Consider the following 24,330-nt stretch of genomic DNA (forward strand, 5'->3'; position numbering starts at 1 on the left):
AAGCAGGCTTAATGGGGGCTTTTACTGCTTTTCAAAACACATCTGTAACAATGTCTTTCATTTAAACACTTTATATTTATATCTCTGCAAACACTTTTCGGGCAGCATTGTTGCCTTTAGTCCAAAACTGGTTGCATTCAATACTTGAGGTAAAAGCACTTTTAAGATGCAATCTAGCAACATGTTCAGGGCTTTCATAAAAATACTTACTGTAGAAGTTAAAAACAGAATGGAGTCCTATTTTGTTATGCATACCGATTTGCCGGTTATACCTCTCAAATATTACCCCAATCCTCGAGCCACACAAATAAACAGAGTATGCAGGAATATGTCATTGAGGTATCCCTAAGCAGCCAAACAAAATCAAGTTAGACATAAATACTAGAGAACAGGCCTATTTAAACCCAAAACTTGACTGACAGATAACTGGCTTACTCCACTCCTTTTTCCTGGTTGTTTGTAACATAGGTGTAACAGACTTGATGCAGTGTGGAAGCAAACAAGCAGGCATGTTTATGAAGGCTACAAGAGGGGAGGAGGAGAGAATGTAACAAAGAGCATCAGGGTGTGGGGAAAGGAGTCGGAATGGTGGAAAAATTAACAGGGGAAAGGAGAGCGAAGGTTTTCTTTTCCAATCCCGTTCCTCCCCGGGCTTGTCTGGAGGTTATAATGCGTGACACCGCAGAGGGTTGTTAGTGCTCGCGCTGCTGCTAGTGCGCTGGTTATTCGCAGACTTGAGTCAATGCAAAGTCATGCAAACAGGTAGGTAGTTCATGCACGCGTGCCACAGCCTAGCCCAGCTGGGGGTCAGTGTAGGCCACATAAAGAACTGGCCAGGCTACACAAGGCTCGGGCAGGTCATTGGTGTGCCAGTCATGCAGGGACATTGCTGTTGAGGGAGGGGAAAAAAAGAAAAAAAAGAAAAGAAGTAATGGTCAGATGGCAGGGCTTTTTAGCCTAAAATCAACAATCTGCTCCTGATCTAACACCAAGCAAAATTATTTCAAGGTTAGTAAGTTATGATTCCTGATATGCGTTAAAACTGGAAAATGACAACGGAACAAACAATCGGTTAAACACATATTGAGAAAAGCATACCCTATTTAAGACTCCCATTTAAAGTTATATACCTGTATGTAGTGCGCATTTTAAACACCCTTTAGCAAACCTGGAAAAAAAAAGTGCTTTTTACTGTGACAGCAATGAGCTGATTATAGAAAGTGATATGGAACAGTCCACTCTGATGTGTGACACTGAACAGGTCTTCATGTCCACTCTGCAGATGATCCAGAAACTAAATCTCTTTCAACAGACAGTCCTCAGGTCTAAAACCATCTCACCGCTAAACGTTCTGTGAATACATTATTTTGTCACGTCATATTAGGGGGAAGGTAAACCTGACAGATTGCCAAGGTACAGACATTTATATCAAACACTATGGCACATAAGGTGTTGTCTGTCAACTCTGTAAATGCTGGTGGCTCCTTGTTCTCTTAGATACTTAAAACTAATTTACACCAGTATGTACACTAGCACAGGAAATCTATCAAGTCTTAAATTGCACCACCTGGAACAATTTCAAAACCTAAAGAAGTCTTTTTTTTTTTCTTCAGGAAAAAAAGCTACCATTCACAATTATTGCTGCACCATTACCAACAATCATGCAGTCCTATTTGAAATCACTCAATTAAATCAGTTAGAACATTTAGCAAGCAAATCAAAGATTTACACGAGACATTACATAATCCTATGCTTCGATGTATTTGCTGGTCGAGACTGAAATGAAACACTGACACATTAAACTAAAAGTTGCTTTTACCTCCTTAAAGCTACATCATAAAGAGTTACAATAGATGACGCAGGACAGAAAAGCTGTCAAGTCCACTGCAAAAAACAAGCTGAACTTGAAAATGTTACTACAGGTAGAGATGTGCATAAATACTGCATGAACAGGTAGAGCGGTTCCTCTTATCAAAAATTACAGTAACTTGACAAGGACACGCGATTCTTCTGAGCCTTGCAGTCTGGAAAACCTGCATGGCACAAGTTTACTACATAGCACAGGTTCAAGAAGGTCAGTGGTAGAGAGGGAGGAAGAAAGGATGTTTGGTGTGATTGGTCAGAACCTATTAAATATGCTGAAGCCTGATAAAAGGTAGAAGTCTTGCATGATGGGCGTCAAGGTAAAATACGCTTAGGGGGAGGAGAAAAAAAAAAGGTGCAAGATTTGGGGGCAACCTTTCTTGGCATCTCTACCTCATGGATCTGATCAAGAAGGAAAAAAAAGAAAATCAATCGGCAGGAAATGCAGGAAAACATTTACTTCCATTAGAAATGAATGAAAACAGAACGCCTCAAAATAGGCACATCGTTCGGGGGACTTGTAAAATAGCTGGCTGCAGCATTTCGTGCCCTACTGCCATCTACCTGGCGGTAGCTGACTGGGCGTGACCAGGATACTGGCGTCGGGTGCTGGTGGCTTGTCTCTGCCGGGCCAGGAAAGACTGACCAGAACCAGTGTTGGCGAGTCGATCTTCAGCAGCCTTCTTCTGCAGAGACATACCCTGGTAAAAGAAACAGAGGAGGAAAGCTTAAGGCCCCATTTGAAAGTCACTACAAATCAGCAACACTCCAAGTCAAAGACAGCCCTCAAGAAGGAGCACAGACTGTTAACACACATATTAAGACAGTCATTAGATTATCTGCTAGTTAGTCCACCAAGCCTGAGCTATAGGAAATTAAATTAGCTGACATTCAACATTAGTGCTGATTTAGCAGCTCATGAACAATAATACCAGCAACTGATGAGATATATAATGAGCAAACAGCCATTGACGTTATTGAATAGTCTGTGCTGCCATCTAGTGGTGATTTTCTTGGGGAAACAAAAAGGGGTGTTTACCCTCTGTGGTAGAGAAATGTATTATATCTGTTCTCTACAGCAGAAAACATACGCAACATTTAAAAAAAAGCTCCAATTATAACATTTTTGTTTTTCAATGCTTTAGTAGATGCTTTGTTCAGCTATGAATTACTTCCTGACAGTAGCTATTTCTGTGTATTGCTATTATTACTTGCTTGGCCACAAATCTCAGCTGTATGTGCCACAGTGCATTTTAAAAAGAAGACCAATCGCCTGTATCACCAGGATTTGCTTCAGACTGTATAGGTGCTCCTTACCATATTGTACCAGGCTGACACAATCAGTTTCTCCTCGTGATCTCTTTGGCTCTTTGTCTTGTCCATTTCTTTCTGTTTGGAGGAAACATGAAGGCAAAATCAACCTTAGAGTGGAGGATGTTTCTAAAACAAATATTGGCACGTGAGTCTATTACTTATTTTGCCAGGCCCTTTTTTCAGGCACCCTAATTCCCAACTAGATAATTGATTACCTCCAGTGAATGCAACATCCTCTCCTTCTCCTGCAGCTGGTTTTTCAGGGCTTGGACTTCAGGACCTGAACCTTGGTTCTGTTTGGGGTCCAGTGTTCGGATTACCTGTGAAGGTCACATTCAGGTTATGTTTGGGGTTTTTTTTTTTGTGTCCCATACAGCCCGCCCTACAGAAGACTATTCATTTATGGACCCTTTGCTAGTAAACATTTACTCACACTCTTGGCTTTTTCGAGGTATTTCTTGTATCGCTCCTCCATCTGTTTCATGTCTTCATCTTTTTTCTTCAAGGCCTCTTCCAGCTCCTCCACTCGTTGGACTGAGAGGGGAAACAGCATCTTAGTTTAGATTTCCTTTAAACTGACTCATACATTTTAATGTCAGTGCATGAAGAGTTACCTGTACAGCAACATTACACACAAAATGTTTTAAATGTCAGCGTGTTTTGCATATTCAGATATCACCGTAAACTCACTGCTGGTGTTGTATTTCGGCTCCATTTCATCAATGAAGGCATTTTTCTTCAGCAGCTCATTATTCAGCTCTTGTACTTTTTCCCTAAGAAAAAGAATATCGCACCTTATATCAGGTAGCTCACAATATGAAATGCAGAATTAAGCGACATTGGCAAATTAAGTTAAAACACACTCACATGTGCTCCTCATATTTCTTCTTCAAAATACAAGACTGGAAGAAAAAGAAGAAAACAAACAAAACGGGCGAACGTGTTAGAAATCGTGGTATCAAAATTCAATCATTCCTGTACGTTGAACTGTTTTTGGAAAAGATCATGATCCAAGATGTGGAAAGATGAAGAGACCTTCAGTATAGTCAAAGTGTTGATGATACTGAGAATGTACAATTAAAGCAGGAACCTAATTTCTTTACATTTTGAATCAGCACCAGTCCCCAATTTGACATCAAGGCGACGTGCAGCCAGTATAGACAAAACTCATTTTCAGAGTACTGAGAGATTACATGCTCTGATTGCTACAGGGAAGCTAGAGGAGAAGACAAGGACTTTGGGGTTTCTATCAGGGGAGGGGATTTAAAACTACTCACAAGAACAGATGATATTTGCGACTTGCTACTACTCTAAAGTGTAAATGCTACATTCGGTTACACATTCTTGTCAATATAAATATGTTTTAAAAAGCTATGCAAAAGTCTAAAAGCTGCAACTTGCTGAAATCACAAAGATATACTTACTATAGTCTGACAGTGGAGAACAGTTGGAAAATAACAATAACAAAAGAACAAAATGGCAAAAATTAAAAAGAGGTGCCAGATGTGACATAATAATCTGACAGTTTCACATCTTTGATTCTCACATAAATGTTGCATCTGTACTTTCAATGTTATTTGAGGGAAATAGTTTTCCATTCTCTTCTTTCTGTTGCATGATTTTAGACACTGTTCTCGTGATATTGAGTGAAAGGAAAGATGAGGCTGATACTGAGATCTAAGATCTACAGTGACGGACAAGAAATTAAACCAGAAACCCCACAAAAGAAAACAAGTTTTAGATCAGTGTTAATCAGGCAGTAAAGACAAAGTTAAACATGCACGTAAACTCTCTTCCTCACATCAACCTTCCTGGGAGATGCTCCAAATCGCATTTTCTTAAAAATCTGTTGTCCCATACTAGGAACTAGTTTGAAAGAGACAAGGAACAGAGAGGAGGGCCATGAAAACATTTAGCATCAGAGGTGAGGCGGCAGGAAAATGTGTTAATAAGATGGAGAAAAATTAGAGTTGCTGAATTGCTGAGGAGCTTGTATTAATCTCGTTCACTGTTGCAATCAAGCCTCAAACACCTGTCTTTAACATGGCTAGACATCGTCCCAAGAAAGCTAGTGTGTCTAATGCTACAGCAGAAATAATTGTAAATAAATAAATAAATAAATAAATAAAATGACATGCGCAGAAAGGGGAATGCAAAAGCTGTTAGAAGTTGTTAATGTTTACAGTGCATTGAGGCAAGCACAAGAATTAAAAAGGCTGATGTTGTGAAAAAAATGTTCGTTGCCTTTTTCACTATTGCACATGACTTTCCAGGACCTAAGCCGTCAGTAGAAACAGAGCACTGCACTCTCTGAAGTGTAGTTTGATTGCTTTCTGTGTTTACTGCCACCAGTAAACTGGTGCTGGAATTACACACAGTACAGTACAAGTACATGAGTACAAGCATTTACTTACATCATCTGCTTTTGAACCCTGTTCTTGAAGATTCTTTTGTAGCTCCTCTATCTGACTCTGTTCCTCCATCAAGCGCTGATTTATCAACCTAGATAACAAATACAACGTTTCACCACAGTGTTGTTATTTTCAACAAATCAGTGACCAAACTGCAAAATAAACTGTTGTAGATCCAATATTAGAAGGAGATTTTTAGCTGATAAGTCATTCACTGAAATACAACAAAGACAAGAACAACTGTGTGGAGAAGTAAAGGCGAGAATCACCCACATTCCAGCACACAAGTGAAAATGTGGCTCAATATTAATATGAACAGACCAAAAGGAAGAACAATATTATTGTTTGCTCTTCTCAGATTCTATATCAGTGAGACACTGGGTTCAGTAATAGGTGATTTCCTGTTAATACCAATAAGCTATATGTCTTTGTGCTCGATGCCAACCTGTTCTCTGTCTCCAGTTCATTTTTTCTCCTGTTGGCATCCTCGAGTAGACTCTGCAACAGAGCGATCTTCTCATTGTCTGATCCCTCCTGAGCCAGTTTCAGCATCTTGTTTTCATGCTGAAGACGAATCACGTGTTCTCTAGAAACACAGAAGCATCAAGAGCATTAAACTCAAATAACAAGCATTCTTGTCTCAAACACACAGTCTCAAAAATGCTTCAGAATATTAGTCTAAATGATGAACTTAAAATTCGCAATATTTTGTTATTTATTTATTTTATCATCTCGTGTTAGTATAGGGCACAACGTGCAGAAAGGGAAACCTCAACCACAACAGGAAGAGGGCTCACTTTGAAATGGTGTACTCCTGTGCACGGAAACATACACACAAGCAAGCTCAGGTCAAGTAGTGAGTGTAAGTGAGATATTCACTTCAGCGTAACTAATCACTGTAGTGAATCACCTTATTACAACACTGTCTGCTTAATGAATTATACCTATGGCCTGCTCCGTTTTAGTGCTCCTGACAGTGTTACAGCAGTGGGTTAAATCTGACAAATTCCACACTTGAGTCAAAAATGTTATCTACACAAATTTGGTTGGATATACCCTGTATTTAATACAGCAGGAGATAAAGCTTGAGGTCAGCCTTGTCTTGGGCTCTAGTGTGACAGACAGCCAAATGAATATAAAGCACCTGAGAGCCTTACATTCAGCTAATCACCAAAACAGCAGGATGGGTAGGAAGCTTTGTGTCAAGCCCTGTTTTTAGGGCATGGCACATGAATCCATTCCAACTGAAGAACTGTTGTTTCCAAACAATTTATTACTGACTACAGGTACTGAATACGACTTTCAGGTGAGGTGCAGTTGGTTGAGGGACTGAATTTTCAGCTGCGAGTGCGACTCCCTGTTTTACAGTTCAGATCAAATGAACAGGCAACAGGTGCCTCTTATAAAAGCAGCATGTTGATACTGAAAAGTCACCAAAAGACATCAACTGGAACGAAAAGTCATTAGTCATTCACAAAACAACATGTTTTCATCATTTACCTTTACAGTAAATGAACTGCCTGGATGGGGTTAACCTTCCCTCTCCCTGAAAGTAGCTTTTAGAAGATTTGTATACAAATCCACATTTTTCCTGGGTTCACAAGTACTGAATAAAACTTTAAGCATATTATCCAGCCAACAGAAAATCCAGCTGTCCTGGAAAGCTGCTGGCAGTCTGATGTAACTCACACTCAATTATTACATAACGCTCTACAGGGTTTTTAAGCTAAACCCATCCACCATAAAACAGCAGAGAAAGCCTTGAAGCGGGCTTGAAACTATCTGGTTGTAAAATAAATTACACTAGAGACATACTTTACTATCCAAAATTTAGGAATCAAGCCTTAAAAAGCGAATTTATTTTACCAGAGCATTAGTTATATTCTTTTTGCATAGTTTGCTGTTGTATTTGTTACTCAGTTATTAGTTTTTTGTTCTTTTTTATTTTAAAAACCAACTTCTAGGATGATCTAATATCATTATTCTTCTCTTTCATTTAAAATAATCAAACTGGCGCAAAAACATATGGGTTAAAACATATACACACACACACACACACACACACACATACCGCATCTCTGGAGTGGTGATCTCAGCAGCCAGTGAATCAGAACCATCGTTGCTACCCAATGGGAATAAACCTTTAAATGCAGATATTAGTTGTAAATAAGATGAGCAAGAATTCATTAAACTTATAAGAGGCAAAGCTACACCTATTATATTTCAGGACAAAGACATTTCTTCACCTGATGTGAACTGTCCCTCTTGAGCTTGAACACAGTGTAATTCCTCAATAGTTTCCTTCAATGAATCTCTCTCACTTCGCATACGCTATAAAGAGACAAAGAGTCAAACGTGTGAATGAGCGAGACAGACAGAAGGTCAAACAGCAGAAGTGCAGGATCTGGAACCAACATCAGTGTGCTTAGTAGTAAAACATTTCCAGTAAAATACTTTCCAGACAGCTGGGCGCAAGTACGGTACCAGTTATCAAGAGCCTTTGGTCAAAATTTCCTCTCATGCTAAGTTACAAGGTTTGGCTTTTCTAGCTGTAACAAATTTGATTTCATCTAAAAAGAGAAACAGGTCTGAAAGAACAGTAAAGTGGCATATTTCATAAAAACAAAACAAACAAAAAATTAAAGTAATTCTTTTGTATGTCATCAGTCCTAATTTTAGTCACAATAAATATACGTACATCTTTTTCTTTTTGTAAAGAATCGACTTTCTCTTTGAGGCGTTTATACTCAAACTCCATCTTGTCCGCCTTTTTAGACTCCTCTGACAGTCTGTTCTGAAGTTCAACCACCTGTGAAGAGAGATGACAGTTCAAAAGAAGACCTGATCGCTAAAAAATGATTACACAAGCATGAAAATTGTAAAACAGAATTGGAGTACAGTACTAAGCCTGGGAAAATGTAAAACTTATTTATTTAGGAACAGGTACCTGTCTCTTGTATGTCTCCAACTGGGCTTTGGCAGCATTTGCCTTTCGTAGCTCTTCCTCTAAGCCAACATTAGCCTGCATTAAAGCTGTGGTTTTCTCTTCCATAAGCTTGTTCTGGAAAATACGGACATACATTTTTTGTTAGACTGAAAGTCATGTTTCACAATCTGATTTACATGTTTTCAAGAACTGCAGTGTTAGCACTCATGAGAATAAAAGCTGTATTAAAGTTGCTGTGTGTGTGCGCGCGTGTGTGAGAGATTGTACTTGTCTTCTGAGCAGTCCCATGTCCTCCAGTTTCTTCTTGTAGTGTTCCACGGTGCCCTCCAGTTTTGACACCTTGTCAGATGAGTGCCTGCAAGGAAAACAACAAGCACTGTCATACTGATCCTGCTGATTTCCACACTGGATTAGTTAAAGTTTAGTTTATGGACAGATAACAAGCTGTAAAGCTAAAAGTTTTTTAAGCCATAGTGTTTTCTTGGCTCTTTTATTTTCTGTCTTTAGGCCAATACATCTACTAATGAATGAATGCTAAAATTAAAACGTGTGCTTCACAGCACCTTAGTTAGAATTACTACAAACAACAAAGCTCCTATCTTATTAGTTTTTTAGTTTGTTTTAATTTAATAATTTTAATATGTTAAGGGTTCGTTTTGCATCCTCAAAATACCTGAGGACATCAATCTCATCTTTTAGAGACTGGGCCTCATCAGCCAGTGATGTAAGGTCTTCATTCTGGGACTTCACATCCAAAAGTTCTTTTTCCAGCTCCTCACAACGGATCCGGTAATCATCTTTTGCTGCCTCCAACCTAGAGGGAATTAGAAACAAGTGTCATTGAGCCTGCAGATTTTGGGCATTAATCAATTCAACCCTGACATGTTGAAATTCCTTTCCACGTTGCATGCAAATTGAGACCTGAAGGTTTCTTCCTGTAGCTGCTCCAGTTGCGTCTGCAGCTGAAGATGTCTGCGTCCAGCAGGGCTGTTTATATCCTCTATGGAGTCAGACTGGTTAAGTCTCTCCATTAAGACCTGGTTTTCTGCTAGCAAACTGCTCTTCTCCTCTTGCAGGGCTGCCACCTGGAGAAAGGGAAGTGTTGGAGAAAAGGCCAAAGAATGGGATACACGAAATCATGAGTGAAATGAGAGGAATGGGATAAGAAAAGGTGAAAATGGGACAGCGTGGAGAAAAGAAGGATTAACGGGAACACAAAAGGTGTGGAAATGATCGATTGAAGGGATTTTAAACACATGAAAAGAAGAGATGCAGAAGGGAAACAAGTTAGAGATGATTTATAACTTTCACAATGTAGGTAAGCTACTTTAATTTGCTTGTTTCCTTTACAGCATCCAGGTCCATCAGTTTAACAAACACACACCAAACACACCTTAATAAGGCAAATCAATTAACTCCAACATGGCAGAGAGAGCTACATGGTTGGTGTTTTCTCAGTGTGATGGGCAAAGCGAAGCAAAAGCTGCTGCTGCATTTTAATGTAAACAGTAAAAATTAGATATATTGATATAATTTGTTGAGAGAAAATACAAACCTTCTTTAAAAAATTAATATAATCAGTCAATAAGGAAGGGATTTTTATTAATTTGCCTGGATCAAGTCTATAAACATGCCTTAAAACACTGGAAAATAATTTAATCCTTCTGGGACTTTAGGAAAATTATCTAGTGAATCTATTTGCTCTTTTTTATTTTATTTAAAAATGCATTTTAAACTAATATGGTGTGACTCACTCTCTCTTCTAAAAAGCTTAACACTTCCATGTCTAAAATTCCTACGGAATTCCTTGTGAAAATTCCCTTATGGCAACAAAACTGTATCACATCAAAGATGCGAACCGTGCAGCTCAAAACGCAGGAAACAGGGTGGAAATCAGCTGCAATTAATTCCAAAACCAGCACACGGGTTCCTCAAAAGATACCAAGTGCCTTCAGGTACAGGCTTAATAATTTTGCTGACTGCTTGCTGATCAGAGTTATGCAACCAAAAAAATAAAAAATAAAAGTCTGAAGCCTGCATAATGTTTAAACAGTGATGAACGCATTTTTCCAATAAGTGACTCATTTCTGAATTCAAATGTTAACCTACTTCCCTCGCTTTCTACTATTGCTGTGGAAAAGCATGGGACACACCAAGGTAAAAGAAAGCCACATCTGACACAGCCAGACCAAACTGCAGTTGTGCCTGGTGTGCTCCAACAGGACAATGTGTACAGTTGCACAAATGCTTGTGCACAAATGTGTACACATACATGCACACAGAATTTGGAAAAGGGGAACCTGTTGCAAGCAGGCTAAAGAAAATCACACACCATGAACATAAGAAAGAAACAAAGAAAATAAAGTTTGGATTTACCCTCTCTTCTAGCTCATTAAAGTCTAACCTCAGTCTATCACGCTCCTCTTGGGCACGGAGAGCCTTTAAACCAAGGCAAACAGTATTGAAAGAGTAAAGAGGAAAGATAAGAGGAAACTGATTCAACACAAGTGGAGAGCAAGTATCCCTTTAAATTACAGCTCCACTTTTTGGCAACAACTGCAATTAACAGTCTTTCATTTACAGTGAAGATTTTGGGCTGGTGGGTCAGATCGCCAATTTGGCAAGGCAATTATTAAATAAGGAACTATGGGACATGCCAATCAGTAGCAACTGAATCAACAATTTTGATGGCATCAATCCAAAAATGGAGCTGCTTTTAAAGTGTAACTAAAATATCTGCAGAAAAAAAATAAGTTATTAAAAAAGCAGAAAAGTTGTTCACAACCTTATTGTAATAGGTTGTAGTGGAAGAGTAAATGTACACGGTGCTAGCTGTGAAGAGCCTAAAACCACTGGCCGTTATTCATACAAAACCAACCTGCAAGTCAAGCTCGCGACACCTCTGGGCAATCTCTTCCTTGGTAGCCAAAGCATCATTCAGCTCCTCAACTGTCTTCTTCAGCTAAAAACAGATTAAGCATAAATCAAGAACTGCTGCTCCTCAAAATGTTTTATGTAGTACACTTAATAAAAAAGGAAAACAATTCCATGCAGACTTGTGAAAAATTAAGTACATCCTTAATATTTTCATATAAATTAAGAGGGTAAGTAGCAGTCAGGTGCTGCTAATCAGTGGATTCACTGATCAAAAAATAATAATAATAATTTTAATTCAATCTAATCCAATAGCAAAGAAGGTTTATAGAAAGACAATACAAAAGCAGTAAAACTACACACAACAATAAAAACATTGTTGTTTTTATTGTTTTTATTAAATTTACATCCAAAAGATTCCAAGTACACAAAATCATAAGACATAATCCTCCAAGCCCCCCCAAAAAAACCAAACAAAAATCCACAAGGTAAATAAGAGAGACATAAAACTAAAGAACGCTACTGCACAGGTAATAAAAAAGTTTAGATCCTATGACATCTTACTCGTGTTCTTCTCGTCTGCAGCCTGAAGGAAGTGGTTCAAATTCTCTGAAGGGGATGAATCTGGCTCAGCACAATAGCTCAGCCCTTTCACACTACCTGCTGCTCATATACAGCAAGGAGTAGACTGTGGGAAAACTATTATTTTGCTGGCTACCTTCACAACTTTGTTCAAGCCTATGCTGTTCTTTACTCTAACATGATTATGAGAAAAAGTTCATAGAAAAAGACTGAACAAGTATACAAGTATGGATAGTTTTGATGGGTTGTCAGGATTTTTTCCCCACTAAAACAAACATAGAAACAAGGCTTAGGTTTGCAAAGCTACATCTGAGCAAAGCACAAGAGCTCTGGAAAAGAGCAGATCTTTGGACAGACGACAGACGAGACCAAACCGGAGATGTTTGGTGACAATGCAGAGGAAAAACCAAATACAGCCAATCAGCGCACCTCCTACCATTTGTCAGCCACAGGATATGGCTGACAGATGGTACGAAGCACCTTATAGTAATTGAGTGGATCATGAACCGATCTGTATACCAAAGTATTGAAGAGTCAAATGTGAGGCCATCTGTCTGACAGCATGGCCAAAATTGGGTCAACAGACCAAGCACAGCAGCAAATTTACAAGAGATTGCTGAAAAAGTAACGATCACACTGTTGCAATGACGGAGTCAAAGTCTAGATCTCAACCTGAGTGAAATGCTGCATAGGAGCTTGTCAAAGCTTGAAATCTACATACCTGTCTGTCCAGATCCACATATGAGTCAGTTCCTCCTGTAGCTGGAGTCTCTTTAGTCATCAGCTACAGATACAAACAAAAATGATTAGAAGTGCAAACAACACTAGCGATGGATACCATTAGTTTTATTGGTATCAATATTACTATTTATCATCATTCCTGAATCGAATAGGTTTCAAATTTATAATTAACAATACCAGTGACCAGAGTGTGTTTTTTTATCCATAAAAATGTGACCAGTTAGCTGTTGATCACTAAAAAGCAAGAATCAAAGACTCTTACTTTCATTTATTAGTTATTATATGCACATAATACTTTTTAAAGGTCTAAAATAGATAACAAGGTACCTCTTGGATGGCAGTCATGACAACATGCTGCACCGATTCTTCCATCACCATTATGGTTTTGATGTATTCTAGGAATTAGAGAGAAAACCAAAATTAAGAGTAAGTAAGTATAAAGTAGCACATAACTTTCTGAATCAGTGGGTAAAGCAGGGAGACAACACAGAACATTGGCCTCTTAAATCCAATATTCACCTTGTTTCTGTTCACAGGTGACAGCGCAGCCCAATATAAGTTGTAACATCCTTCCAAGCTCAGCTGCATCAGAGTGTTCTCCAATAAGATTAACATCAGGTAGTGGGAAGTCATTAATATCCTGGCCTAAGACCTAGAGACAAGGATGAAATATGTAAGGGCTATACATTGTATTGGTTTGTATTTAAGAGAAGAGATGCATTCTACCAGATTTACATCAGTTACTAGATCATTTCTATCCACAGTCACTGGGGAGATCAAGCAATAAACACAAATACACAAAATCACGTAAGCAAGGAAAAATTATCCTAACACAAATTCAACTGGTAGTTCCTTCAATAAAACACAGACTGTAACACAGCACCAAATCCCATATAACAATTACTGTCACACATAAACACAAATAGATCAAGAGAATAAAAGAGAATCCCCCTTTTAACATCACATGAGAAAGAGTGGCAATAAACAGTAGTTCAATGAGCTTATTCCACTTCCTGCCAGCTTTAAACAAAAAGGCAGATTGGAACAAAGCAGAGTTCCTTCTAGGAACTTCACAGTCCCCTCGAGCTGTGAGCTCCAAGCTCTGGTTGTGTGTTCTGGGGGTGGCGCACAATATTATGAACAATTTAAAAAAGTGAGTTGTACGTCTGCATTTTTTAAAGTATTTTACATATTATATACACACATATACAGTGTTTTGGGGTTTAGTCCATCTGGCAACCAGATGAGTGAAAGAAATAGTATTCACTGACCAGTTGCAAGTCATTGCTGGAAGTTGACTGTAGTTGCTGGGAAAACGATTGCTAGAGTCCCAGGCACATAGGCCTGTGTAACCTGTCGCAAGGGGAAAATGTGTATTCCTCAACCAGATGGCAATACCGCCTTGTGATTGTTTTGGTCACTACTATATTGTTGCGTTTATAGTTTGATTGGAAGTGATGGACTTGTCGACAAACTCTTGCCAGCTACTCTCCGAGCTGTTAAACTGTCAAAAGTGAAACAAACCAGAAATGATGAAGGGCTTTATACAAAGTAAAAGTTGTGCCTCAGTGCTGCAGCCAACACGTTTCAAAGGGCACAACTTTTACTTTCAAGTCGAATGGTCTCCATTTCCAGTAGGTATCACACTTTATGAACTTATCCTACCCCTCAGCTAGAACAACACGACAGATAATCGCGTTTACTTTTCAGGTTAACTACAGACCACCATGGCAACGTCTTAGCAACCTAGCAATCGGTAGTTGTATCACATCCAATAAAACAGTAAATTTTAAACAATAAAATCACATCAGAAACCTCAAGAACAACTGGATTATTAGGACTTGTGATGACTTAAGCTGACTGGAGTAGAGTAGACAATCACTTCTCCTCTACAAGAATGTCTGGATGTAAAGTACTGAAAGTTCATTTTAAAATCATTATAATAATTTAAATACTCTCACCTCCTGGATATAGTCTAGGATGCCTTTCAAGATTTTCTTTAGATTGCTGATCTGTAAAAGAGAAGAACGTATATTATTAGTAAAATTCAGGTTTAATCAGCAAATACTGATAAAAAAGAGACCATTTGACAAAGCCCATCTCATGCACACTTTGCTATTATTGAAATCAAGAGTAAGTCATGTTTACCTTTAACCTCCAGTTGTCTCCGACGTCTGGCTTGATTCTACTAATCCAAGCATCACTAAAATACACTACATCTCTAGAAATTTCAGACAAACAGACAAAAAACAAAACAAAACAATGCAAAGTGGGCTTTGGTAAAAATAAAAAAAAAAGCATACCAAATGAAATGACTGGGGTTTTTTTATTCATTTGTGGACTATGGATTTAATATAACTTTATAGAGATTAAACTGTATTTGTTTACCTAAACTTTACAATGATGTAATAAAATTAATCAAAAACTGCTTAGAAACATTGCATTTTCTTTCTACACAAACATTAACAGTAACTACTTACATTTTCTGTAGAACTTGTGCCATGACAACACCACTTGTCAGGTCTTCTACAGTCTTGCATGGAGCCTCTACTCCAAATGTCTGGATCTGAAATAAGTAAACAAAGCGCTGGTTACAGAACTAAACTATACAATTATACAGGAGTAACCAGTGTGTTGAAAACAGTATAACATGTTTGAAACACTAGAAAAAACCTATTATAAGATTAAATGCCCTGTTTTAGGGAATCCCTTGCTCACAATCATACTGTCACAGCTGTATGCTGGCTAGTATCATCACACACTTATCTGCTGTCCACCGAGCAGATCCCCCGTACGCATTGCAAATTTTATAATGGTGCCTTTTAATAACTCTCAATTATCCACAGTACTAACAAGAACTCACACTTACTGCTCTTGCGGACTTCACTTGTCATTCTGCTCAATTTCTATTATATCATTATTTCATTACGTCCCTTCTAACTATTTCACATGTCTTCTCTTCCTACCCTCCATATTTTTCTGTAGCATACCCCTCAGGCAGAAAGTCTGTTGCCCAGAAAGAAGTGATATCAGTCTGCATGCCAACTTTACAAGAGCCAAAGGAAGAAGATACACTAAGAAAAGGGATGAAAAACCTAGTTAAAATCCTGTTTGTACATAATTCTGTCTCTCTCACTTTCTATTATATAGTATAGTATATACATAATGCAAGGCCTCTATTAAAAGTAAAAGCCAACCAGCTGTCCACATATTTTGCTCATCAACAACGACACAGGTTAGTGAGGTTTGTTTCTTGCGGCAATCTATTTTTCTGTGAGTGACATAACAAACTGAATGAATGACACAGAGGTACCAAAAAGACACCAGCAACTTTGTCCCGGTTCTACCTGCTTGTCTCTGTGAGTGTCATCATTTTAATTCATGTCTAGTACGTTTTCCCACCCTGCTTTGTTATGCCGGGGTTGAAATTGAAAAGGCTGAACTGAATACATGTTTATCTCGCTGCAAGTCTGAGAGACTGACTGGACCAAGACTTTTACAAGTGTTTGCTGTCACTACCGAGTTTTAACATTTATTTAAAACTGAGTGTTTTATCTTTTTTTTTTTTTTTTTAAACAAGATTAAAAATGAAAAATGAATTCACTGTTCTACACACCCACACACATACTTATTGATAAGTGGAAGAAAATGGATGGATGGATGAATTTACTGTACTAAACTAATTTGATTTCTAACTATTTTAACAGTTTCACACTAATTTATATTTTAAGTTAACAATTTAAGTCTGGGACCATGGGAAGTGTGTTATTATGTCACAGAAAAGCAACTAACGGCACTATTTCATCATTAGGAAAGAATAAGATTAGTAAACAAGAAGACACTTGACACTGTGCACCTTAGAAGGACACAGCTCATGTGGTATGAGGGGAGCATGACATTGCAGTAACATCCATCTACAAGGAAAGCTTTTAGACTAGAGTTGTATTTAGGCTGGACATGAAAGGTAACGCTACAGTTTAGATGCAAATTTTGAGTCTTTTCCGCTTGTCTTTTTTTTTTTTTTGCACTGTAATTACATTGGGGGGCCAATTAGCTGCAAAACTTTATCTATCACTGCTTTCAAAATAAGCGATTTGTCAAATAGTCCTAGGCAGCAGGAACAGAAAGCCAGACACTGGCCAGGAGCCAACACAAAAGAGAACCTAAACAATAGTCGTGATTATGTAACACCAATTACTGGGGAAAAGGCAGAGAAACTTCACCTGATTACCCACACCCACAGTTTTCACTCCATCTACCAGCTCACTTAAACTCTTTTGCCAGCTTTAAAGTACAGGATACAGTTACTTACTAACTTCCTATATTTGATGGAACTGGGATAGACAATAATAGCAAGACTTGCCTCTTAAAACATTTGCTAAAGTAGCAATAAAATCATAAATCTGTAGCTTTTAAATGTGTTAGCTTTTTTAGACAGTATTAAAATATGTTACTAAAATACGAGCACGACAACAACACAAATCCCTTTTCTTTTGAACAGCCACTGAGTTAAGAGGAACTGAGACAAGACAAACATCTAAGTAGAAATGGCTGCATGGATCCCTATTGTTATGAACTTAGTACTGCACAACAGCAATATTTGGTCTGCATCGTTTCCTTTTGCAGGAAAGGCAGACAAGGAAAGAAAATAAAGGATGAGCCAGCCCTGCAAAAACCACACTGACCACTAACAAACGTGACACTATGCCGGGCAGTCCTTAGCTGACAACACGCTGTGAGAGTTGTACAAAAGAAATGAATTCATGGCCCCTGACACGCAATGTGCTTTTGTGCTTGATTTAACGTATTACCTCAAGTCATCTTAAATCAATCAGCTACTTTTCCACTTTGCTGACTGATAAAAATTTCCTTTCATTTGTGTGTGGCTGTAGCTTGAAAAAGATCCTACACTATTCTTTCTAAACAATAGTGGCTTTCATGGTAATGTGAGCTTGACAGCTTTAGCTGCATGTCCCACTGTCCAAACCAGCGCAATACATAGAGTAACACTATATAACAAAGCATCGGAAAGGAATGTATGCTCATGTGATTTCTAATAAAAGCCAAAGCTGACCAGTGCAGGTGGGTTGCTTTATGTGCAGGTGTAGGACATTGTGCAGTCACGTTTTCCATGAATGAAGCCAAGTATCACTCTATTCAGTACACTTATCCTCATAAAAACGCCTTTAGAGATTAGTTAATTATGTCACATTTGGTGTCTTGAATGTTGATCAGGCACAAATCTAAAAGCAATTAACACAGTAATTACATCAGTCACAAATAGCCAATCAGCCTTCAATCAAACCTAATGTTTATCGCCAATATGCTGGATTACATCACTGAATATAAAAAAAATATGATTTAATTTTATATCCATCCCCTTTATAGTCTCTACGTTTATGTGAATCAACAGCTAAATACATGCAATCGGTAGTTACAGAGGACTAAATCTAGTTAGTATTTCCTATGCTTTGGTAAATACTGTCTTGGAAAGAAAACTTCGGTGATAGACCTTTGTGTTGCCTCGACTAAAGGGCAACAGAATATGAGCCCCAGTGTAAAATATTATATATAATATTTTATAATATAAGCCTAATTCAAACTTTATTGATTTCAGATGGGATGTCAACTTTTGAGATAGCACTAGGCTACTAAATGTCCTCTGAATGACATCATCAGCTCATGTTCCAATCAGCTTATTTTAATTAAACTAATCGTGGAACCCTGAAGCACTCGTCCAAGAGCAAAACTGGGCTAATAAATGTCCTCTTAATTATCAGGATCACCTTCCATTCAGCTTGTTACGATTATACTAATCAAGAAGCCTTGAAGCACTTACCAGAGAGCAAAATAAGGCCAACAACCACTTCAGCAACTACTGGAATAGTACCGTCTGCACACCCTGGATTTTTATGAAAAACTGCTTCGACAGCTACCCTTTTGTCCTGCTCAAGACAACTTCTCTTAAACAAGTGGGAAGCGGTCCAAAGATACCTTCTAGATATCCACTATAGTCCCTAACCTATGTTTAAAACCGAACTCTGGTTTGTTTTCCCCCTTGGTGTGGTTCACTTTTATAGATTGTGAACACAATAATCGCAGGTGTGGACAAAAACAACCAATTCGAGACCCTTTGAAGATGTTGGTCTCAGTGCGGCTCCAAATGAACTACAGAGCAGTTTGTTTATAGATGTGCAAAGGTCTGTATGGGCTAGCAATTAGCCGTGAAAAAAAAAACCCAAAATTTTCCATGTTCTCCAAATGTCCAGAACACAGCACCTTCTTGCTGTAGTTTACTTTTATTGCTCCTTCCGGAAATCCATCTGGCCAATAAGCGGAGTGAAAATTCTCATGTGATTTGTAGTGAGGAATTTTGCTTCGCTTGGAGCTCACTTGGATTTTTCTCTGCGTTAAAAGAAACCAGGCAAAAGCGACATGTTTACTAGCACCCCATATGGAAAAGAAACAGTAAAAACTTATATGATTTACTCATGAAAGTGGCCACTTTCTCATTACTTTCATATATTGTTTTAGTAAGTATCCAAAACATACAAGTTTCATTATATATATTACATTACATTATATTACAATTATATATAATTTTTCAATGGATCTTACAGTATATCTGTTTTCACTCCCGTATGCTTTTCATACAAGTTTCACACAAGACACAATACACAGATACAAACTTATATATATATATATTTTTTTTTCTTCATATGGGTCATTAACTGATACAAACTATAGTTATGAAAAACATATCGTGTAAACTGAGGTATTGTAAACTGGAGGCTCCAATTTTGCTCAGGTTCAGCTCACGAGTCAGCAGTGTATTAAAAGGGTTGACCAGGAACTTCGCATTAGACTACCTGGTTTACCACAAACATTTTTGGCCATCACAGATAATTCTTGCATTAATAAGAACACATTGACTGACAGTATAGACCATAAAGGGCCACTGAACCAAAACAATGCTTCATCAAGATGTGTTTCATAAGCCACTGCAACACGTAAACTTGGTTTCATATGTACTTTTGGAAATGAGCGTGTAGTGAAAAGTAAAAACTCAGCTAGTCAACCAAAAACAATAAAGAATCATGTTATTATAAATGTCAGCTGTAGTACATAAGTTGGTGGTAACACATGGGGTGGACTGAGACCCAACAGGAAATCCACACCTAAAAGTTTGCAGTAACAGCTGGGTCAGGACATGCTCAGCTGTGGAGAATGCGTGCACGACTAAATAAAGTTTACAATGTAAGCGATCACGTATTAAGAGGCCGGATTAGCCTTTTTCAAATCTGCAGCGCATCGAAACCCTAAATCGCAACATTGATAAATACACCAGACTAACCATCTCCTGTGTGTTTTCTCAGATTTAATGGTAAATGGCTGATTCTCATATAGGGCTTTCTACTCAAGCATTCTGGCCTTATACAACATGTCTCATTCACACAATAACTTCTCTCTATGTGTGAATGTGCAGCATCTAAGTGCTGCACATTCACACTCTGATACATGCATTAAGAATAACTCTGGGTTCAGTATCGTTCCCAAAGACACTCTGCCACGCAGACTGGAGCAAAAAGGATCAAACCACCGACCTTCCAGTTAGTAGATGACCTGCTCTACCTGCTGTGATACCAAACCTTCCCAAGGGCAAATTAATGAAAAACAACAAAAACATTAAATCCTGTGGCTTTTATTCATTAATTCTTTTTAAACATCCAGTAATTTCATATAATGACAGTAAAAAGTACATGATGTGTATTTTCCAGTCATGTGCAACCCTATATATTTAAAGTATGAGTTGAGAAATATCTATACTATATATTAGTATAATATATATACTAAATATCTAGTTAATTTTTCATTAACAGTCTGGATAATTACCAAAGCTACACGCACTCACATGTAGCATGCAGTGGGAGATAATCACGTGTTCTCAGTCCGGGAAATATTCCACTTGTTTTAGCTGTGGGCGCTTGCAAGGCGGACCATTCAGCAGGCAGAATACATGAAGCTGAATGGCTCACCGTGAATTTAAAGGATAATTGCCTGCATTGCTCTTCATGCAAACACATTTGGATATTATAGACTTTGAACTAGAAAGCTGGGAAGGTAAATAGTGTTTCTCCAAACAAATCTAGTATTTACAAAGTCATTAAATAGTACTTGCAAATTTAATTCAAAGAACATGCATGAAAATCAGCTATGCTTGATCTTAATGCTGCACGAATCTAAACCAGTAACACTTGTCTCGTTTTAGTCCTAATTAGTCACTGATGTATCTTCACTGTTAATAGGCATGTAAGGTATGTGAGGCATGTTTGCCAGATCCATTATCACTATGACAAAGGTTTACTGGGCCTTTTCACAAAGGGAATCAATTATTTTATGCTATGTGTGTGAAACTAATCTGTGGCGTCATCTACTGCTCTTCTTGACACATCTTCAGTGAAGTTTCTGGAATCACTGGATGTTTTATGGCTTCAAGTATCACACAACAACATCCAGGTGACCCAAGTGAACCTGCTCAGAAACCAGCTTGTGTGCAGATATGCTGACATTAGAGAAGCAGGGTAGCGTGCATGAACTCGGCTCCAATATAACCAACACCAGATGGATGTTTCCATTATACAATTCTGACATTTCTACCACTAGAGTATTGTGACAACATGTAATTTTTCCATGCAGAGTTTTCATAACGTTCCATCCAGTCACATGCCTGAGCAGCACTTTATTAACCTTAAGGTCACTGGTTTAACCATCAGCAATCGTCACGTCATACTATGGTAAATGAGGATGTGACAGCTCTCCAAGTACAACGTGTTATGCCTTTTCTAGAAACCCAGTGTTGGGAGACCTCATTGATCAATGTAAACATATACCAGTCTGCAGCACGTGACTCTACAGTCCGACGCCTTTAGCTTAAATCCCAGTTTTCAGCCTCTGAGCATCAACAATATGGGGTAATGTCTGGTTAAAAATCCAAGCCCAAGAAGTTATTTAGCATTAACATTTTATTCAGAAGAAGGAATGAGGAAGAAAGGCGAACATAATAATATGCTACACTGAACAACGATGACAGGAATTTAACCCCAAAGCAGACGCCGAGCGTTTATCCTCATACCATAAGAAAAGACAAAAAAGGCTTGACCAAAAGAAGCTTTAAATCATAACAAGGCCAATGCGGTTTGACACACCATTCGGTAGGGATTTAGTAAACGAAAGCTCAAATAACATTAGATAAAAGCCCGATTACACAGCGCATGAATCAAAAATCAATAGTTAAGCCATGGTATGTGGTGTGCTGGCGGCTAGCAACCAACACATCAGCAGCTAAACACAGCAAACAGCTGGCCTGCATACGTAACCACTGTGAGGCGAGTCATTTTCCTCTAGCCAGCTAACGTTACTCCCGTTAGCTCTTCGAGCTACCATCAGCCTAGCTAGCGTCGCCGAGGCGCCGGAGAACCGTCTGTCAGCGGAAAAACAACTATAACTCGATTACTTACCCATGTTAAGAGGCTTTCACACACTTCCATACGATCTAAAGACTCTGATGTACTCATCGTGATCTAACGTAGACCGACTTTACGTGGCGAAGAGAGCCTGAACTTGATAGTCAGCTTCATACACTCCCGAGATCTCTGGCTCTCTGGGTGTCTCACAATCCGTCCGCCAATGGTCGGGTTCGCTGGTTCGCTAGTCCGGCGTCTACCAGAGGCGGGCTGTGTGGGCGGAGTCTATAGTTCGTTTTAAAGGGCAGTTCTCACTTTGAATGTACTGTCAGGTATTAATTACAGGAAAAGATAGTCCGCAACCAATTATTATTTCAAAAGAATCTGAAAACTAGCACAAAACAAGCACCAAATGAAACATTCATTTATTTATGGTTCTAAAATATGTAGACACAATCACAGGCAAAAAAACAAAACAATCCAAGGAAATTACTTTTTTTTCTGGCAAGCAAAACGGAAGCAGCGCATAAGCTTGGGAAGACATACAGCTGACGCAGTGCTGCGTAAAAGCATAAGTCTAAATGCTTATAGAGAGCACCAGAGGGTACTTCTCACAGTGAGACACCCAGTGAGGTTTAAAAGAAAACTAAGCCAAAATACAGAAAGTTTGTTAATAACTAAGTCCAACATATGATTCTATAACTTGTTCAACTGATGATATTGTTGTTGAGCTCTTAAGGTTTGTTGTAATTTCTTTGAGCATTGCATAGTCTGACCTAGGGGTGGATTTTTGGGGACATCCACTCCTGCGAAAATTGGCAACTGTCTTTTGAATATTTTTTCACATGTGGATCATTTTTCTTGCTTTCAAATTATCCACACAGAATCAGTCCACACAAAAATGTTGTTGTACATGCACAAAGACAATAAAGGGCTATTCTGTTCTATTGTAAAAAAAAAAGTTGGAGCAGGTCTAACCACACACAAAAAATTCCCATCAAAAGCAACTAATGATTCATAAAAGAAAACCACTTGATTTCTTCATGCAATTGCCACAATTCCATTTAATTTAGATGGAATCCCACTAACCCTGAGAAAATGAGTGCACGTGATATCTTTGAAATTATGTTAATAGATTGTATGAGAGCAGCAGCATTTTTACACATTTCTGACATGCATTTTGGCATGTACACGAAGTCTGTGCACAAAGTGCCCCTTGCATGATGCTTCCAAAATAAAGATTACATCAGGGTGGGACTTCCAAAAAACCTCTCGAATGTAGTTCACCTGGAGCATTACAACATATGCTGCTGTCTCTGGCTTTAGTTTAAACTGAAAGGGACACTAGTGGAGCAGTACTCAAGTATGACACATACTGGTATGTGGGCACACCCTAAAACAAGACATTCCATGAGGTAGCTGCTGGTCTCCTTTTTGGTAATCTAAATCTCTGAAATACAGTGAAATTTACAGTTAACCTGCTCCTTTTACTTTGCCTACCATGACAAGCTTATCAAACATTGGCTTGAATCCCCAGAAACCAAATAGCCTGGACTCATTGCTCAAAAAGTAACCATGGTTACACAGTAACTTTGAGGGAAAAGGGCAGATAATGAAGTCTCCCTCTCTGGCTCCACTAGACAACACTACCTATTTAAGTAATCACAACTAAAAAAAAAATAAAAGAAGTTGAGGTGGAGATATTTACTGTGCACCAGTCAAAAGTTCAAGCTGGATTTACACTTGAACAGTTTGGTAATCCCTCATTTATTTATATCCTCAGTAAAACACATTTTGTATAGAACCTTAATTTAATTTGAACATAAATAAGACTTTAATACATTTCAAAATCTGACAGATTGAGAGACTCTGACGTTCTGAAAAGCTCTGTAGTGCGTGAAGCTGAACTGACACTGACAAACTGATTAAGATCCTGAAATGTGAAGAAAAAAAAAATCCTTAAAATAATCTTTGAACATTGAAACATGATGACATTAACATTCATTACTTGAGTGAGCTGATGATTAAAAATGAACTTTAATCAGTTCTTTCTTTTCTTGAAAAACAAAGTCATCTCTAACTGAGAAATCATCATCAGACTGGTTGGTGTTGTTCACTATATTTTCACGTGGGT

General features: G+C 38.3%; 1 protein-coding gene across 3 annotated transcripts; it reads right to left on the minus strand.

Moving 5' to 3' along the window:
* Nucleotides 1-9: 9 nt before the first annotated feature.
* hook3 (hook microtubule-tethering protein 3) lies at nucleotides 10-22,453 on the minus strand. 3 transcript variants are annotated; one of them, XM_005735339.1, is made up of 24 exons: nucleotides 22,251-22,453; nucleotides 15,213-15,298; nucleotides 14,881-14,953; nucleotides 14,694-14,744; nucleotides 13,252-13,384; nucleotides 13,060-13,127; nucleotides 12,713-12,775; nucleotides 11,414-11,497; nucleotides 9,457-9,620; nucleotides 9,209-9,349; nucleotides 8,803-8,890; nucleotides 8,536-8,649; nucleotides 8,287-8,397; nucleotides 7,835-7,919; nucleotides 7,660-7,729; nucleotides 6,034-6,174; nucleotides 5,592-5,679; nucleotides 4,045-4,079; nucleotides 3,868-3,950; nucleotides 3,611-3,711; nucleotides 3,393-3,497; nucleotides 3,181-3,252; nucleotides 2,428-2,564; nucleotides 10-889 (listed from the first exon to the last, which is right to left on the minus strand). In XM_005735339.1, exons 1-24 carry the CDS (start codon nucleotides 22,305-22,307, stop codon nucleotides 874-876), a joined length of 2,166 nt encoding a protein of 721 aa, XP_005735396.1. In that variant the 5' UTR covers nucleotides 22,308-22,453; the 3' UTR covers nucleotides 10-873. The 3 variants fall into 3 exon arrangements, with proteins under 3 accessions (XP_005735396.1, XP_005735397.1, XP_005735398.1); XM_005735340.2 differs by lacking the exon at nucleotides 10-889 and adding an exon at nucleotides 2,009-2,265; XM_005735341.1 differs by lacking the exon at nucleotides 10-889 and having other exon boundaries at nucleotides 2,307-2,564.
* Nucleotides 22,454-24,330: the final 1,877 nt, after the last annotated feature.

Source organism: Pundamilia nyererei, unplaced genomic scaffold (assembly GCF_000239375.1).
Source record: "Pundamilia nyererei isolate P.nyererei 1_Seehausen unplaced genomic scaffold, PunNye1.0 scaffold00063, whole genome shotgun sequence".
NCBI classification, from domain to species: Eukaryota; Metazoa; Chordata; class Actinopteri; order Cichliformes; family Cichlidae; genus Pundamilia; species Pundamilia nyererei.

What these genes read in the sequence shown, in the direction of transcription:
- hook3 (XM_005735339.1), bottom strand. Translation starts at nt 22,307, where the DNA reads ATGAGTACATCAGAGTCTTTAGATCGTATGGAAGTGTGTGAAAGCCTC. An exon ending in GATGAGATTGATGTCCTCAG is followed by an intron (nt 8,891 to 9,208) that starts GTATTTTGAGGA and finishes TTTTCCTTGCAG; the next exon opens with GCACTCATCTGACAAGGTGT. An exon ending in GCCGAAATACAACACCAGCA is followed by an intron (nt 3,712 to 3,867) that starts GTGAGTTTACGG and finishes TTCCCCTCTCAG; the next exon opens with TCCAACGAGTGGAGGAGCTG.